The sequence below is a fragment of the Gossypium raimondii genome, chromosome 8 (genome assembly GCF_025698545.1).
Source record: "Gossypium raimondii isolate GPD5lz chromosome 8, ASM2569854v1, whole genome shotgun sequence".
NCBI lineage: Eukaryota > Viridiplantae > Streptophyta > Magnoliopsida > Malvales > Malvaceae > Gossypium > Gossypium raimondii.
The window spans coordinates 61678707-61697642 of record NC_068572.1 but is presented as its reverse complement, the minus strand read 5'-3'; the positions used below and the strand labels follow the sequence as shown (position 1 = coordinate 61697642).

Here is an 18936-nt window from a genome sequence, read left to right as displayed (position 1 = left end):
CAAAGAAAATTGTATTCTATCAATCCTGAGTTTACCGTAGCGATAGTCATCACTTGATTTAATGGACTGAGTTTGAGAAGTTCCAATTTTATTGTTTTATTAATTTAAAAAGCTCTTCTATATTTCATGTCTAATTTTAAAATTTTAAAATCGTACCATATTATTGTTAAATCTTAAAGGCCTTTTCTACATTATGCCAAGTAAAATTTTAATTATCGAAATACTATACATTTTCTACCTGCCGACTTAACTCAAATCAAATATTAAAATATTCATACCCATTCAATAGCTCAAACCAAACCAATATTTAAAGAATGCCCATATCAAGGTCAAGATTTATTTTAGGTCCAAATGCCTTTATACCAAAAATATTTCTTGATACTACTAAATATAAATTTATATTTTTTATGCTAAGAAAAAAAAAGCATAACGTCTATTGCTTTCAAGCATTAGGAGTTGGTTCCCAGGAAATTAAGAGAAAACACACATTTTATATGAAAACCAAATTCTAATTGCTTTTATTACCATAATAATAATAAATCACACCGTGAATCCGTTTTTGTGGGTGAATTTGAGAGCCTTACAGCCTTGATTTTATTGATGCAGATGACGTAGCCGGTGCACTCTACAAATATAAAACATAAATAAATAAAGGTAAACGACAATTTGGTACAATTAAATTCATTCAAAACTACAAAAATCATCGTCATTATATTATTAGATTATATTGCAGGTAAAAAAAATTTATATAAAAACTATATTTATTAAAAGTATATGTAAAAAAAACAAATCAAGGTAAAAAATTTCTAAAATTCATAGTGTCATTAGTTTATTAAATGAGTTTTATTAGTTTTATTATAAATATAAAAAACAAAACAACTACATAATAATATAACTTAATTGGCAAAAACATATTTTTAATCATTCTCCAACTAAATTGATATCCGATTAATTTATGACACCAACTCAACGAGAGATTTTAAATGTAGAACTATCATACAATTGTTTAACTACAAATATGGCAACATACTAAAAAATTTCAAACCATTTTGGTATATAATAAATAAATAAAATAAACAAAACGGATAATAAAATGGAACCAAAATAAAAATTTTCATGTAATTTTGAAATTGATCTCAGAAAGCTTTAAAACAACTATAATACGTGCGTTGAACATATTATATTAATTTGTTTTATCATATATATGTATATGTATATGTATATGTATATGTATATATTATGTTCGTATTAGATTCGACTACTAGCAACACCCAAAGATCAATAAATACGAAAAACTAAACTAAAATAAAATAGAAAGATAGGGGTCTTACCAATGGGATGCCCTTCATAGCTCTTTCTTCCAAAAACTTTGATGGTTTATAAAAGCTACCGTACATTTCCGACCATTTTTTAAGACTTCTATATACATGGTTCGCGCCGACCATATCTGCCCAAAATACTATACCACCACTGCCCGAAAGAAAAATATTGATAAGATCATGGGTGAATTATGTCTTAACAAAGTAAAATCAAATTAATACAAAATCCTGGACTGAGAACCGAAATAATCTGAACTAAAGCCGACTCACATGGCAACAATAAGACCTACATATGACAATTATGCATGACGAAACTCAAACTTGTATACTCAAGACCTTAGCTTTTACAAACGATGCCTCGACATAGTTGGCAATTTTATTTTTTAAAATTGTGTGAAAAGATGTGCATAATCAAGAAACCGATCTGGTTTGTAAAGGATCTATAATTTCTCACGTCGCTGAGGAAAATATCTAATGCTTTCAAAAATGTGAAAAACATTTTCCATGAAAAATTGGTTCCTAAACGAATATTAGGAATCAAAGAATAGATTTGAGGTTGAACTTTGCAATGACATTATATCAAATTTCAAAAATGCGAAAGACATTTTCCATGAAACAATGGTGTCTTTCCATGAAACAATGGTTCCTAAACAATATTCGGAATCAATAATAGACTGAGGATGAACTTTGCAATGACATTACATCAAATTACAAATGAGAGACTACGGCCAATGCCGAAAGACTTACCGATAAGATGGGAAGCTCATCCCAAGAACAGATGCAACATCAAGGTCTGATGCTCGAACCACAACCCCTTCATCAAGAACCCGGCATGCCTCGTTAACTACTGGGAAGAGTATCATCTCCAGAACTTCTCTATCAGTAACCGAAATAGGCTGTCAAACAAAAGCAACGATGCATTAGATATTTCACCTACAAAGGCCAAACGAATCATAATCTTGTTTAAAGCATTATATGTTTTGTGTTTTTGTTCAGGTCCATCTTACTTTTTACACGTCTTCTAGTAGCTAGTTTCTCATGTCGTATACTTATGTCTTCAAAGTTACCGGGTGATTATCTTAAAGTTGGCAGTCAATGGACAAAATTCCGTACCTAGATTATAGAATATTTTGGAGGCAAGGGTACATACCTTTCCACCGGGCATAACATTGGTAAGCCGTCTAGATTCCTCGATAATAGACAATACAGAAGGATCAGGCTTTGGCTTGCTTCCCTTCTCATAAATATAGTATCCTTTCCCGTTGTTTTTCCCTGAAATGCCAAAATTCATTGAACATCCCAATATGGAATATGCATTGACAACACTGTTATAAGTGAGAAAAAATGTCCCAGGAACAGTATGTGTTTACCATTTCTTCCTTCTTTAACCAAAAGTTCAAGCAATGGAGACTCGAATATTCGATCAGAGAATGCCTTAGCATATTCTTGCCCGACAGCAAAGGCCACACCATAGCCAGCCAAGTCTTGAAGCCTGCAGAATTGCAAAGGAGAAGCATAACTTATCACCATATATTATACCAGGGCATATAAGTTCGAAAACATTACTTCAAAGTGAATCGCCATAACCAGATGGACCGAAATCCGATCTTTACTAGAACTCTAAGCCTATGATTTTCTGCTTAGATTATCCAATTACGGAAAGACCTGTTATACCTTCCTTTTCAAATTGCAGAAGCATATATTATGATGAAATTTATTGTACCAAAGCTACAATATATATAATCAAAGTTGGAAAAGCGCTCACTGAAATCATGAAAATATATATAACTAAAAGACATAATGCTAAGGAAAGAAGATTACTGGAAAGGACCCAGAGGAAAGCCAAAATTGCAGATCACCCGGTCAATTCTGTACGCATCCACACCTAAATTGACCAATAAATGCGAACCTTGTGTATAGGGGAAGAATGTTCGATTGACTGCAAAGCCAGTGCAGTTACCAACCACAACAGGAACTTTCTTTATTACTTTGCCAACCATCATAAGATCAAGAATTATTTGTGGGGAAGTTTTCTGTGTTCGTACAATCTCCAAAAGAGGCATCAGATGGGCAGGACTGTTTTAAGAGAGCCAAAACAAATAAGCAAATAAAAAAAAAAAGTCAGTTTATTAAGGACCAAAATCAGACGATATATCTATAATATCTATATAATCATATATAAAAAGGTCATGCTGACACGTGGAATGCCTTCTCTTCCCTTTTTTTTTTGCATTTTATAGTAAAATGGTAAATTTTCAATTTTAATCCTCATGCTACACTCAAATTTTAATTTATACAATAATGGTCAATTTTCAATTTTCATCCCTGTGTTACACTCAAATTTAAGATTCAATCTTTATACCTATACTTTTGACATAATTTGGTACCTCAAGTTTTTACAATGACATTGATTAGCTCAAATACTTTGTTTTGAGTAAAATGCTGATATAACTTTTAAGAGTGATTAATACTAATAAAATTATTTGTTAAATTCAAGTCCATTGCAATGCCTTTTTACTCTTTTTTTAATTTCAAAAGTTAAACCAACAAATTTAAGAGAAGAATTTAATGGTGTTAACAATTGGATCTGAATTTTAAATTTGAAAAATAGAAGGACTAAATTTCTAAAATAAAAGTACAAATACTAAATTTTAAATATACAAAGAGTACAAAAACTTTATGCATATTTTAATATTCAAATATTTACTTGATAATTTGACTTAAAAATAATTAATAATTATCCCAACGCAAAGCATGGTAGGATCCATGCTAGTATATATATGTGTGTATGCATATACCAAACTCTTTTATTTAATCTCTAATTCGTTCAAAAGTACCAAAATATGATCCCGTTAGAAAAGTCATAGAGGATTTAGATTAGATTCCTCCAAATATAAAGAAGCATATGATAGAGAATTAAAAAGGCAATAGCATAGCACAAAAAAAGGGAAAATAAGTTCAATAACCTGAAAAAGTGAGCTCCTATAAGACGATCTTGCGAGTTCATTTTTTCTCCTATTAAATTGAGGTCAATAGTGGATGTGTTTGTTGCCAAAATGCAGTGAGGAGGGCAAGCCTTCTCTATCTCACTGAATATTTTTTGCTTTAAAGCGACATTTTCAATAACAGCCTGCAATTAGAAGCTACATTAGAAACATTTCATTGCAAAACCTCCAACATCAGAAAAACCCAAGTTAGAAAGTAGAGACTAGTGATTCACAGATTACGAACAAGAATAATTATGAAATTTATGTGTGGCCAGGTCATGGTAATCAATAGTTCACCTCTATGACCATGTCTACGTCTTTAAATTCAGAGTAATCCAGAACTCCTTTAAGCATTGAGAGAGCTTTTTCCGCCTTATCCTTGGTAATTTTTCCTCTATTTGCTAAACCTCTAACATTCGCTGCCAACAAAAATAAGAAAAGAAAAAAAATATAGTATTAAATTTCTGTAACATGTACATAGTTCCACATGCAACATAGACGTCTCAACACATTCATTATCTTTTAAAGTAAGAATTAAAACATTATAATTCCTTGCGAAGAAAGGAAAACAATCATAGTTTATTGGCTACTAAAAGAGCAACAACTATGAATAACCCACCTTCTACCGTTTTTATTCCCTTCAGGAGATATTCAGAGTTAACTTCCTTGAGAACAACAAATATATTGTTCACAATAAGAGCTGTAGCTATTCCAGAGCCCATTAGGCCTCCTCCAATAATAGCAACTTTCTTTACTTGCCTTGGTTTGAGACCAACATCAGTAACATTTGGCACCTGCAAAAGTAAAATTTCAGAAGAAAAAAATACCACAAAAAATCCCAATTGGTTGTCAGACTTCACTATCAAAAAGTTCGAATTCCTCAACACCTTATAGACAGCCAACTATTTTCACATGGCAAGTGCTACCACTTGCTGAATTACTGCTGAAGGAATTAAAATGAGAAAAAAGTGCAAAGTGTTCCAGCTATCAGCAACTACCTTTGATGTAGCCCGCTGGGCAAGGAACACATGAACAAGACCTCTTGATGTGTCTGAAAGGACTATCTCCTTAAAAACTTTAGCCTCCTGCATAGATAAATTCCAATGTGAATAACAAATATGAACAATCCAAATGTTTAAGCACAACTGAGTGGAGATTCTTATGGGACTAAACTATCACAGAAAACATTAAAGGGAAAGGATAAATGCAATAGGTCTGAAAACCAGAAACTACCTTTAGAACTCCAGTATATCCCCCATGGACAATACCCTCCTCAATTACATCTAGACATACTTGATGCTGAGGCAAATTTGGAGCAGTTTTTTTGGCTTGTAGTCTTGCCATTCTCAACACCTCCCGTGCTTCAGAGAGGGATCCAATTTTGTCGGTTCTGTGAAGTGAACGCAACCATGGCTTACGTCTCTCTGCCATGTCTAAAGCCCATGCACAAGAAACTTTCAGAAGCTCTTTAGAAGGGACAAGTGCATCAATAAGACCTAGCTTCTTCCCTTCTTCAGACATGATTGGTTTGGATGACTGCAAAGCATTATACTTGCACGTATTAGATTTACCAAGTGAAAACATTGGACTCCACAACTATTAAAAATGAAAATCTTTTTCAAGCTTGGAAAGCGCAATACAGCATCAGCTTAGGGTCATGGGATAAATAACAGAGGTAGATTTACTGTCTAATCATATCATATTATTAGAACAATCAAAGCAAATTAAATCCAGTTATCCCAATTTTTTTTTTTCGTAAAACTTAACTTTTCTTAATCCACTCAATATGTCCAGCAACTAGGTTACAACTAAGGAATGAAAATTTAATGACAACATTTTCTATCTTCTATAGAAGATGGAACTAAAACCATGAAATTCTAACATTTTGATGACAACCCTCCCCTCACAATCCCTCCCTTTTCGTAGTAACAAAGCCATTAGAAATAGGAAAACAAGCCATTAGAAAGTTCAAAAAGCATTAGAGACACAAAGTATTACCAGCATCATTTCAATAGCTTTTGAAAGCCCTACAAGCCTTGGGAGACGCTGTGTGCCTTTGAAAGAGACATAGCACAACAAGCCAGTCAGTGCTTGAAAAGTACAAACTAGTAGCTATCATCTAAAGACAAAATAACTGCTCATCTACACATGTTCTTGTCAACATATACTACTGGCCATACCTCCAAAACCAGGAATCACTCCAAGTGACAATTCTGGCAAGCCAAGTTGAGTTCTAGGAGCAGCAATACGTGCATGGCAACCCTGCATAAGAATAACAAAGATTAGACAACCAAGCAAATTTACAATCACGACATACAAAATTGTTAGCAAAAGAAGATACTGACGTAAAAATATAAATTAGGAGAGAGAAAACACAAACCATTGCAAATTCTAAGCCACCTCCGAGAGCCAATCCTTCAACAGCAGCCACAATAGGCTTCTTGCAATCTGAGAGAATGAAAGTACTGCATAAGATAAGCCATAAATAACAGCCAAAAAAAAAATCAACATAAGAATAGGAATCAGGAACCTTCTACAGCATTAGTGACAAGATCAACAGATACATCAGGCATGATCGACACATCACCTGTTTAACCACCAATCCAATACACAATCAGAGATTCTAAACTTCCACTCCTCACTAAATTTAAGTAATTAACTCGATAATCACTAAATTCACACTCAAATTAAATTGCCTAACTAATAAACTCATACCGGTTCCATGAACTTTCGTGAAAACATTGATATCAAAACCACCGGAAAACCTTCCTCCCTTGCCTTCGTCAACCAATTCAAAAAAAAAAAGTCAGCGAGCTAAATTCGAAGAATCAACATGCAATAAAATGATGATTCGATTAAAAACTCGAGACTCACCGGTAAGAACAATAGCTTTAACATCGTTTCGCCTCGTCGCCTCAGCGAATTTCTCCTTCAATCCATCAATTACTGCAAAAATTCAAAAAAATTCAAAAAATCAAGAATAAAGAAATGAAAAAAAGGGTAAATCAAAAGCTTTACTTGGAATAGCTAAAGCGTTAACAGGAGGATTGGAGATGGTGATGACTGCAACGCCGTCGTTTCCGACCTCTATCGTCACTTTACTTTGCGACATCGTTCTTTTTAGCTCTTCTTTTTATTTTTTTCTGCGTTTTTTTTTTTTGGCTGTTATTCAATCTATAAATAATTTAGAATGCCGTGCTTTGCCTTGCAAAACTATTGAGTGTGAATGTAAATTGAAAATTTTAGTTGACAATAAATAAATGGTGAACTTGTGCTATTAGTCCCTATATTATTAGTAATTTATGTATTTAATCTTTATTTTCTAATTTGAGAATTTTATAGTGTATTTTATGAGTTTTAAAATTTCAATCTATGATCAAATGATAATAGTTAAATTTAACTGACCAAACACATATAATGACATGTCAATGAGCTATTTTCATATATGTGCTTGTAGAAAAGCCATCTCGTTTTAGTTAAATAGATTTAATGGAACATTCTTTAAATTATTATTAAAATCTCAAAATTCAAAAGGTATAGAATTAGTTTTATATGAAATTTTCTTTTCAAATTGGGGAAAATTTTTCTAATGATCTTAACAAGTTAAAATTTTTAGCTTATAAGTTTTGGAAAATAAATTTTGAGCTAAATTATCTATTTATTTCATTTATCATAACCAAATTACTTTCATTTCTCTTTTTCTAATTTTATTTACAATATATATTTTATATCTATTTAAAATATGCAACATTGTATATTTCACACAGATTTCTGTTTATATGTAAATATAATATTTAAAATATGATTTATATATTCAAATTAAATTTTACAAGTTAATTACATTTATTACTTAAAAAGTATTTATACTTTTCAAATTGTTAAAAATATTAATAATGAGTTGTTATAAAGTCTTTTATATTTTATTATAATTATTATAATATTAACGGATTTAAATATAATTTAAATATATATTTTTACATTAAAATTATATTAAAATAAATTTTAAAAGAACATTTCGATAAAAAATTTAAAAATTTTAAAAATAATTTCAAAATCACTTTTTCATGGTGTTTTAAAATAATTTTAAAATCACTACTAAACTAACCTTAAAAATATTAAATTTGAGAATAGGACTAAATTTGCATAAAATAAAATTTGACCAATTTATATAAATTGAGCGAAAATTGGGAAACTATATATTTTGTCCACGTTTTTAAATTAATATTTTCTCATATTTGCGGTGCAGTGCTTTCAGTGCCACGTGAATTTTAATGCCCTGGGTCGGTGGCCGTCTGGCTGGTAGGATGTAGGAACTACGGCGTTTTGATCTCTCAACCGCAAGTCTTTCGTCTCCTTTATCAAAAAAATTTCCGACCTTCCAAGAATGAAATTTATGCCTTTTTGTGAGTATTTTTAACAGAATATGATTATACATAGGGTAAGCTATACTCAATCTGGGACAACACCAGAAAATTCTTTTAGAATGGGTTCAAATGAAATTGTGTCTTTTTATTATAGTAAAAATGTAATTTTATTATTTTGATATCTATATTTTTATAATTTTTAAATGATTAAATTAATTTTTATCATTTATAATAGGGTCAAAGTATAATTTTACCTTTACTAATTTAAATTTTTATAAATTTTAAAGCGGCCTAATTGGGAAATTTTCCATTTTAGGGGGCGAGCACTACCAGCCCCCTTGGCTATGCCCTGTACTCAAGGTCACTAAACTATTATTGAGTTTACATTTTGGTCACTTAAGTTCAAAAGGCTACAAAATGATTATGAAACTATTTGAAAGTTCTCATTTAAGTCACTAAACTACTTGAAAGTTTTTATTTAAGTCACTAGACTATTAAATTTTTCTTTTAAAAGTTCGGTTAGCGAGCTCTAAGTGACAATTCGACGATCAATACAATTGATCAATACCCATTGACGAGTTGAATAACATACCTTAGATCCAAGTCAATCTGATGGTTATTGTCGGAGATTGGAGAAAAAAGCCATTGAAGTTTTGGTTCGAAGATTCATTATGTTCAAAACTATTTCGTGAAGAATTAGAATTGTAAAAGAGAAGGGGAAGAAAAACTTTCGTTTGGTATAGGTGATGTGAACAGAGAAGACCATACAACAACAATTTTATCAGTTCAACGACTTAAATAAAAACTTTCAAATAATTCGGTGACCATATTATAACTTTTTGAAGTTGAATGACCCAAACATAAATTTACTAACGTTTTAGTAACCTTGAGTGTAATTTACCCTTATACAATACAAGATATACTAATAATAAAATTAAAAAAATTATACAAATGTAATTCTAATATAAAAATGGATGTATAAATATATTTAATGTTACAAATAAATTATTAACTTAAAATCAATTATATATAAAATAATTAACTACAGTGATATTGAAAAATAAAGTTAATTGCACTAGACGTAGCTCCTACGCTTAAATTTTGTCCGTATTTATCTGTGTTAATTTTTTTTACATGTTAAATTTATGTTGTTTATATAGTATGTATATATAGGATTTTTTATTTCAATAATACAAAAAAAAACTCAAATAGTATGCCCATGAGATTATTTATCAAAATGGTATGTTTGCTACAGTGTTCTATCAGTGTCGCTTGACAAATTGGCGGCACCAAATTGAAATATAATGATCTAAAATATTTAGGGACCTAATATGTAAATTTATCATTTTGATTGAAAAGCTTTTAAGGGTGTCGCTGACCATGTGCTTGTGTCATGGACTTAGAGTTTTCTCACGCGATCCGTGCGGCCTTAGGCAGTTTCTTTGCTTAAAAACGCTTAAGTCAGCCTAACTCGCAATGATAAATGATTCAATAGCAAAAACGCCTAAGTCGGCCTAACTTGCAATGATAAAGGATTCAACAGAATTCCCTCAAGGCACCCACGAAGAACAGCAGAAGAACGAAGTAAGAACGAAAGTTGAAAGATGAACGAAAGCCACAGAAAAACAAGAACACTTGAGAGAAAAGTTTGAATGAATACTCTCAAAATTCTTATTGATAACTTAATGAATTATAATGAGCAAAGAGGTCTCTATTTATAGTTGAGCCTCAAAGTACATCAAAGGCTACAATTAAAAGCTATATACAATTAGAACTCTAAGACACAATTAGAAGTTGTATACAATTAGAACTCTAAGATTACATAATCATATATTCTTGGATCACTTCTCATATTTACCAGGCTCTTGGGATAGGCTTTTAATCTCTCCAGGCAACGGGCCAGTTTGGTTTGGCCAAATGACCTCCTTCAAATACGATGGATCGCACAAGTTTGTCATGGTTGCGTGCTCCCATGCGCAACCCATGACACTTGCACCAAACTTTAATAAAGTCAATTGCTCCATAAACCGCTCTTGTTTATTATTACTTTTTATTTCCTTGCAACACCAAAAATAGAGAGGCCTCTTATAAAGTTTAATTTCTTTTTACCAAAAAATATTTTTGTAAAAAGCCGATTCAATTGGAATAAAATAATTTAAACAAAAAATTATTTTTAAAAATAAATAAAATTTAATTCCAGTTGTAATTGACTTTTTACAAAAATTCACTTTAGTAGAAAAACTTTTAGAGTAATTAGTAAGAGACATCTCTATTTTTGGTGTTGAAGGGAATAAAATAATAATAAATAAAGAGGGTTTATGAAGCAATTACCTTATTTAAAGTTTGGTGCCACCAAAAGTTCTTTTAGCAGCCAATCAAAGTGGAAAATTTACATATCAGGTCCTTGAATATTTTAAATCATCATATTTCTAGATAACACCGATAGAATATTGTAACAAACGTACCATTTTAGTAAATATTCTCATGGGCTTGAGTTTTTTTTTTTTTTTTTGTATTATTGGGTAAAAAGTCATATATACATTATAATTTAATTTATAAATTTTAAATATACATCGTGTTAGATCCGAATTTATCATTTAACTGCTAGATTGAGAATTAGATTGAAAAAAAAGACATGATCAATACAAAGGTGCTCATGGGCCGGGCCGGGTTTGGGCCGGGCCCATAAAAAATTTTGGCTCGGGTCCTAGGACCGGGCCCGGCCTGGCCCGAAATATGGGCCTAAGATTTTGCCCAGGCCCGGCCCGGGAAAAAAATCATAAGCCCGGGCCCGACCCGGCCCGGCCCATTTTTATTTTAAAAATTTTAAAAAAGTATTTTTAAAATATTTTAAAATTAAAAAAATTTAAAAAATATATTTTAAAAATATTTTAAAATTTAAAAAAATTAAAAAAGTATGTAAAAATATTTTAAAATTAAAAATAAATATATTTATTAAATCGGGCGGGCGGGCCGGGCCGGCCAAAAAGTGGTGCCGAGGCCGACCCGTTTTCTAAACGGGCCTCGTTTTTTTGCCCAAGCCCATATTTTGGGCCTATATTTTTACCCAAACCCTCCCATATTTCGGGCGGGCCGTCGAGCCGGGCCGGGCCGCCCGGCCCATGAGCACCTCTAAATACAATATGAATATTTTAAGAATTTAATTAAAATAATTTGAAGTTTAAAGATAATTTAGGGACTTATGGGTTTTTTACCCAAATAGGATAGAAAAAAAAAATACTGAAATGGGATGTCAGAAAAAAAATTTACCAAAATAGGTTACTTTTTCATTGGAGCCTATTTGGTAGGCGCCAATGAATAAAATAATAATAATTTTTTTTAATAAAATATAATTTTATATTTTTTAATATTTTTTGAAAAAATACGGGTCAAAATACTGGTCGGGTCGGGTGGCGCCTCTCAAGTAGGCGCCAATGAAGGAGCTTGATGGAGGCGCCAATGGTAATGTATTTTTTAATAAATAATTTTGTTTATAATTTAAAAGGTTTATAGTTTGTGAATTTTTAGGATATATTTTAGAAAATATTGTGAATTTTTTATTATTATTATTAATTATAAATTATCTATATTTAGTGTTTATAGTTTAGATTAGAATTTTGTATGAATATTTTAAATTTTTGTATGAATATTATAATTTTTTATGAATATTGTAATGTTGTATGAATATTGTAATTATTTTATAATTAAATTTGTATTTATTGTTTTGGATTAGTAATTTTTGTATGAATATTGTAATTTTGTATGAATATTATAATTTTTTGTATGAATATTGTAATATTATAGTTTTGTATGAATATTGCAATTTTTTGTATGAATATTGTAATTTTGTAATTTTGTATGAATATTATTATTTTTGAATGAATATTGTAATATTATAATTTTGTATGAATATTGTAATTTTTTGTATGAATATTGTAATTTTGTAATTTTGTATGAATATTATAATTTTTTATGAATATTGTAATGTTGTATGAATATTGTAATATTATAATTTTGTATGAATATTGCAATTTTTTGTATGAATATTGTAATTTTGTAATTTTGTATGAATATTATAATGTGGGGATATATTGTAATATTGTAATTTTTTGTATTAATATTGTAATTATTTTATAATTAATTTGTTAGTAATTTGGGAAAAATTCACAATATTTTGTTCACCATTGGTGCCTCCCAAATAGGCACCACCATTGGCGCCTTCCAGATAGGCGCCAATACTATGTATTATACGGGTTATATACTAATCCGGAAAAGTATAAATTATATTTTAATCAAAAAAAATTATTATTATTTTATTCATTGGCGCCTACCAAATAGGCTCTAATGAAAAAGTAACCTATTTTGGTAAAATTTTTTTCTGACATACTATTTCAGTAAATTTTTTTTTTCTATCCTACTTTGGTAAAAAAAAGACATGATCAATACAATATGAATATTTTAAGAATTTAATTAAAATAATTTGAAGTTTAAAGATAATTTAGGGACTTATGATGAAATTAACTCCAGGAAAAGTACATAACGACGATATAAGTGCACGCATTTTAATGTTATTTCACATCCTTTTATTGTTATGTCACTATCATTTTCCATTTAAAGAGAAAATACCATATCTTCTATGCTCTTTTCATAAAAGGGTAATATAAATTTTGCCCTTAAATTTATCAATTAAATTCACTTTGGTACATATATGTTTTTTCACACTAGTACTTAAATTTGGTAACTAGATCTATTTGATCCATGAATTTGAGTAAAAAGTATCCTGAAGGTCTCTGTACTAGGAGTCAGATTGCATTTTGTTCCACATTAAAAATAGACAAACTATACATTGTCCGTTAGATTAAAGAGTAAATTGACTATTCTGTTAAAAATTAGTTATTTTACATCAACATAAGGTACAAGTGGCACGTCAATTTTTAATAGTACAAATGAATGAAATTGTTAACAAGAAAAATCAATTTACTTTTGATTTAACATATAATGACTACTTACTTTTTTTTACGAGACAAAAAGAAATTTGACTCTTAATCTGGGCCTCCATGATTCTTTTACCATGAATTTAATTTCCATCTATATTATTTGATGCAATGGCACATTGAGTTTATACTATGTCATAACTTGAAAATAAAAAAATGCCACATTATATATGAGGTTAAAATATGTTTAAAGTTTTGTACTATTCATTTATTTGAAAATTAGTTTTAGTCTCTCTATTTTATCTGTAGAAAATTAATTCGTATACTTTTTAAATTTCACGATTAAAGTCCAATTGTTAATTTTAAAGTGTTATATTGGTAACTCTATTATTGGATTGTTGTCCGGGATATCTTATTTAGAATTAATATATCTTTTTATTTTTAAAATATACTATTTTTCTCACTTTAATTCTTAACGTGTTTCTTTCTCGAATCGAGAGGGATAACTTGGTGTTCGAGATTTTGAAGATTCTAAAACACTCTCATAGTGTAAAATATCGTAATTTTTATATTATTTTCTATTTCTCTATTTTTTTCTTGTATGCTCATGTAAATTATATTTAATAATTAAGTAAATAATATTAATAGGACAACCAGTAAAAGGAAAAGGGTAAACTACACTAAAATCCAAAAATTGAGAGAAAAAAATCTTATTCAATATTCACAATTAAAGGTACTCAAAAAATTACAAAAGAATATTTAAAATAATATTTAAAAATTCAAAATATTCATAAAACATTTTTCTTCCAATATTTTATAAGTATATGAATTCAAAAATTAAAATGTATTAAAATTTTCAAAATTTATATAATAATGGTAAATTTATATATTCTTTTAAAAATCCAAAATGATAAATTTGAGTCTTAAACAAGTAAATTATCAAATTAAGTTAAACATTCCTCTTAATTTTTTTTAAAAGAGTTCTGAAATAAATATATATTCAAGGTTTTATGTTCTTTAAATTAAAAATTAGTCATATTGCCAACAAGATTTCACTATGGTTTGTTTTATTTTTATTTTAACTTGAACAAATTTATTTAATTCAACTCAATTTCATTTCACTCAACTTAATATAAAAAAATCAAATCGAGTTGAGATTATAAAATAAAACTCGTTGTAAAGAAAATCGTTTCATTCAACTTAAATTTTTTTCACTTAATTTGATCGAATGCTCTCAAATGCATCAATTTTAAGACTTAAATTAATCACTTTTGAGATCCAAATTCTGAATGAAGAACAAGGTAAATTATGCAAAGTTATTGTTACGTCGAAAATCCTACATAGGGTTTGAATATATTAAAAAATATATACATAATGCAAGTTTTGCTTCTAACGTTTAGTGTTCCTCTTGTTTTCCTTTCCTTTGTAAGGTTACCATCAGTTAATCGTCGAGCAGTTTTTCATATCAAATGTCACTCAACTCAGGAATGGGAGGTCTTGGGGTCGGACTAACCGGAGGCTTGGATGCTTTTTTGTCACTATCAACCTTAAACAAGTTTTCCATATCAATTGAACTTCTCTTTAGGGGATCAATGCCCCAACCCATGAAATCCAAAAGTGTCGGTGTCTCCGCAGAACTCAACCTCGTGGCGTCATCATCGGAATTCGAGGACGAGGATTGTGCAAGGCTATCGGCATGAAGGACGTCCTCGATTCTCGACAAGATTGAGAAAGCCAAACTTTCGATAATCCTCGAATAGCTTTCCAGGATAGCGTGTCCTATGTCCTGCGAATGTTCGAAATAGTGTAAAATCTTTTGAATTTGAATACATCGAGGAAATAATAATTATCGTTATACTTATTACCTTGTTATCTTGGATCTTAGATATATCGAGTGAGGATTGTGGAAGCCCTGGAAATCGATACTTAAGTAGGTGAAGGATCGTCTCGACTCTCTCTTCGAAGAGTTCCCGTTTCTCTATACTAACGGCGGAACCCCAAGACGACTTTCCTTCTTTATGATGCATCTTCCTCTTCCAAATAATTATCGATGCTTCGATTCTATTCTTAAGGTCGAGAACTTTGTGTTCGGTTGACAAGTCCATAGACGAAAGGAAATACGCTGGATCGAAATACTCAACTGTTATACTTTTATAAATCGAATCACCAAGGCTTGATCTCCCATTCTATATCGACATCACGGCGAACATCGATCAAAATTATGAAAAATTGTTCAAGTTTTAGTTTCCAGGGAGTTGGATTTCTTTTACCTTAGGGAGGGAATCGATGTAACTCTCGGGGACTTCGATTTCAGATAGGACCGAAGCATTAATGGCCATGGCTGCTTTTAGTACTTGGCTCACAGCTTCTTTTTCAGACAACAACCATCTTCGCGATGTCTCCGACAACCCGTTTGGCGGAACCTTAACCTTCGGATGCCACCATTTCCCTTCCCTCCGACTACTTTCGTTTTCCGGATCATCATTTTTCGACACATACCAAAACTCTTGTTCTTGTCCGAAATTGTCTAGTGTATCCTATTACATTATAATTCAATTAGAAACCGTAGCACTATCCTAATTTTAATCATGTTAGAAATATGTGATTACGTACGATAAGTAATGTATCGAGCTTTCGTAGGCCGGGTATGTTAACAAGCAAATCCTTCCTTTGTTTCGTGACCATAATCTATCAAAATCGAAACAATATTAAAAGCAGTAACAAAAAAAAGCAAACATTGAAGTACATCAGGTTTTTATAAGAAATCGTGACTCCTATGTGGCCGGATCGGTACCTCCATATTCGTCCCGTCTTTCGATTTTTGTTGTGAAGGAACAAATTCAACAATGTGATCAGTTACAGATAAAAGCCAATCCATTTCTTTTCTCCATCTAGCTTTCCTTTCTGGTGCCATTGGTGCCAATTTCCCTTGCTCTCCAAAAATGGATGCTACATTATATAATTAAGCTCAAAATTATTCATCATCAAACTCGTATTACATTCGTATCGTATATGTTCGACACATATTCAGACATAAACAATGAACAAAATGTTCTTACCGGCTAGATTCGTCACTGCATTCGACAAAGCCAAAGCCGAAGAAACACCTTTGCCTCCTCCAGACATGTCTTCACCTAAAAGCAACTTAGCAAACCTTTCCTTCATTTGGTCCATATCTAAATCACCCAAAATAATAACAATAACAATTTTAAAGAATAATAATAATTCTAATCCAAAATTTAATTTAGTTAGTTCATGAAATCAATTTTAAAACATGACATCAAATAGATTTAAAGTTGAAATCTAGGTATCAACAGCCCTTTTTCTTTTTCTTTTTTATCCCCATAAGGCTAAGGATTAGTGGCAGATGTAGATTTTTTAAAGAATTTAATGAGAATTTTCAAAAATTTTGGTAGGCATAATTAAATTTTTGAAAGCTTAACGGCAATTTACAAAAAAACTTGGGGGCCTAATTAAATTTTTAATTATTTTTGGGGGTCAAATCCCTCTTGGCCCCAATGACCGTCTGGCCTTACTAAAAGATAGCAATGAGGCTAGATGGGTTTTTTTTCCTTTCACCCCAACTTAACCCAATCGAGTTTTAGGTCTCTCATTGAAATTTAAAAGATGATTCAAACAAATTTAAAATTAAAATCCCAGTATCTTCACCAATTTTTCCTTATCCTATGTTGAGGTCAAGGATCGCAATGAGGCTAAACAATGCTGTTCTTTTTTTCAACTTGACACCAAGATGACCTGACTTTTAAGCATATACCCCATCCTGAAATTTAAAAGTTGACATTTAACAAGTTTAAAGTTCATATCTTTGCATCTTTAAACTTTTTTATCTCTATGATGAGGTTAAGGGTTACAATATGGTGAACCAGGATGGTCTCAAATCCCAACTTTAGCTCAACTTTTAAGTATATATACTCGAAATTGTCTCAAATTGAATTCTAAAATAAGGCATCGAAATCGAAGTTTAAAGTTAAAATCTCTATATCTTCAACCCTCTTTCTTTGTCTTATGTTGAGGCCAAAAATCACAACATGACCGGACAAAAATGTTACAACATAATGAGGCAGAACGGTCCTAGGCCTCAACTTTTGACCCAAAATCATCTCACCTTGAAGACATCAAAATCGAATAACCTTAAAAGGTGACATCGAACAAATTTAAAGTTCAAAACTTAGCATATTCAACCTTTTAGCCCTTATCATCGTGTTGAGATTTTGGGTTACAACATCGTGCGGCAAGACGGTATTAAACCCCAACTTTTGACTCAAATTTTAGGTATATATACCCGAAACTATCTTGCCTTAAATTAGAAGAAAAAAAAGACATCGAAATCGAATAAGTTTAGAAGGTGACTTTAAACAAGTTTGAATTTCATATATTAGCATCTTTAGTTTTTTTTTTCTCCTTCATCTCCATGTTAAGGTTAGGGGTTACAACATGGCAAGGCAGAACCATCTCAAACCCCGACTTTGACTCGATTTTTAAGTATATATACCCAAAACTGTCTCATCTTGAATTTTTTTTTAAAAAGACATCAAAGTTGAATAAATTTCTTATCTTAGAATCATTAACCTTTCCCCCTTTATCTCCATGTTAAGGCTAAGGGTTACAACATGGTGTGGTAGGACCATCCCAAAACCCAAATTTGACTCAACTTTTAGGTATATATACTCGAAACCATCTAACCTCAAATTTAAAAAAATATATATCTATATCGAATAAATTTAAAGTTAGAATTTTAATATCTGCAAACCTGATTGAGGCTTCTCCTTAGGAGCCTCTCCTATAAAAGGGGGTTGATCCTCCATTGGTTTATTTGTATTTCTTGCATCAATGGTCCTCAATTGTTGTTGCTGCTTATGATCATCATCATCGTGATCATCATCGTGATCATTATTATGATCATCATGATTTGCTCGCCTAATACGAAAAGATCCCCAACTTTGAATGCTACATCGACGAGACAATGCTCGAACCATTGTCTCAATTGTCTTCTTTATTTTTCGCTACTTCTTTTTTTTTCTTTGTGTAAACAACAAAGAATATAAAGGGTTTTTATTTATATTTATTTTTTTAGTTATAACAACATTTTATATATTTCACAAGAAAAAAAAAGGAAAGAAAAAACTACAATTTAAAAATGAGAGGCTAAACAAAGGATTTTTATTTATTTTATTTCGGTTGTTAATAGATAAACATAAATTATGAAGAAAAAAAGGTAAACTTTGTCTAAGAAAAGACAATTGAATCTAAAAGCATGTCAATGGGTGCCGAAATGTTCGATAAAAAAAGGAAAAATACAATTTTAACGAAT

General features: G+C 30.8%; 2 protein-coding genes across 2 annotated transcripts; both read right to left on the bottom strand.

The window, feature by feature from the left end:
* Positions 1 to 306: 306 nt before the first annotated feature.
* Positions 307 to 7492, bottom strand: LOC105792895 (peroxisomal fatty acid beta-oxidation multifunctional protein AIM1). The gene is made up of 18 exons (XM_012621736.2): positions 7325 to 7492; positions 7181 to 7252; positions 7022 to 7084; positions 6837 to 6893; positions 6687 to 6754; positions 6487 to 6568; positions 6305 to 6360; positions 5540 to 5842; positions 5305 to 5391; positions 4926 to 5100; positions 4604 to 4725; positions 4286 to 4449; positions 3141 to 3395; positions 2690 to 2811; positions 2470 to 2591; positions 2067 to 2215; positions 1332 to 1470; positions 307 to 625 (listed from the first exon to the last, which is right to left on the bottom strand). The coding sequence occupies exons 1-18, from the start codon at positions 7416 to 7418 to the stop codon at positions 581 to 583; spliced, it is 2175 nt and encodes a 724-aa protein (XP_012477190.1). The 5' UTR covers positions 7419 to 7492; the 3' UTR covers positions 307 to 580.
* A 7507-nt stretch (positions 7493 to 14999) lies between these two features.
* LOC105792894 (rho guanine nucleotide exchange factor 8) lies at positions 15000 to 18623 on the bottom strand. Its single transcript, XM_012621735.2, has 7 exons — positions 18376 to 18623; positions 16664 to 16780; positions 16399 to 16553; positions 16218 to 16292; positions 15875 to 16141; positions 15470 to 15790; positions 15000 to 15390 (listed from the first exon to the last, which is right to left on the bottom strand). Exons 1-7 carry the CDS (start codon positions 18599 to 18601, stop codon positions 15070 to 15072), a joined length of 1482 nt encoding a protein of 493 aa, XP_012477189.1. The 5' UTR covers positions 18602 to 18623; the 3' UTR covers positions 15000 to 15069.
* Positions 18624 to 18936: the final 313 nt, after the last annotated feature.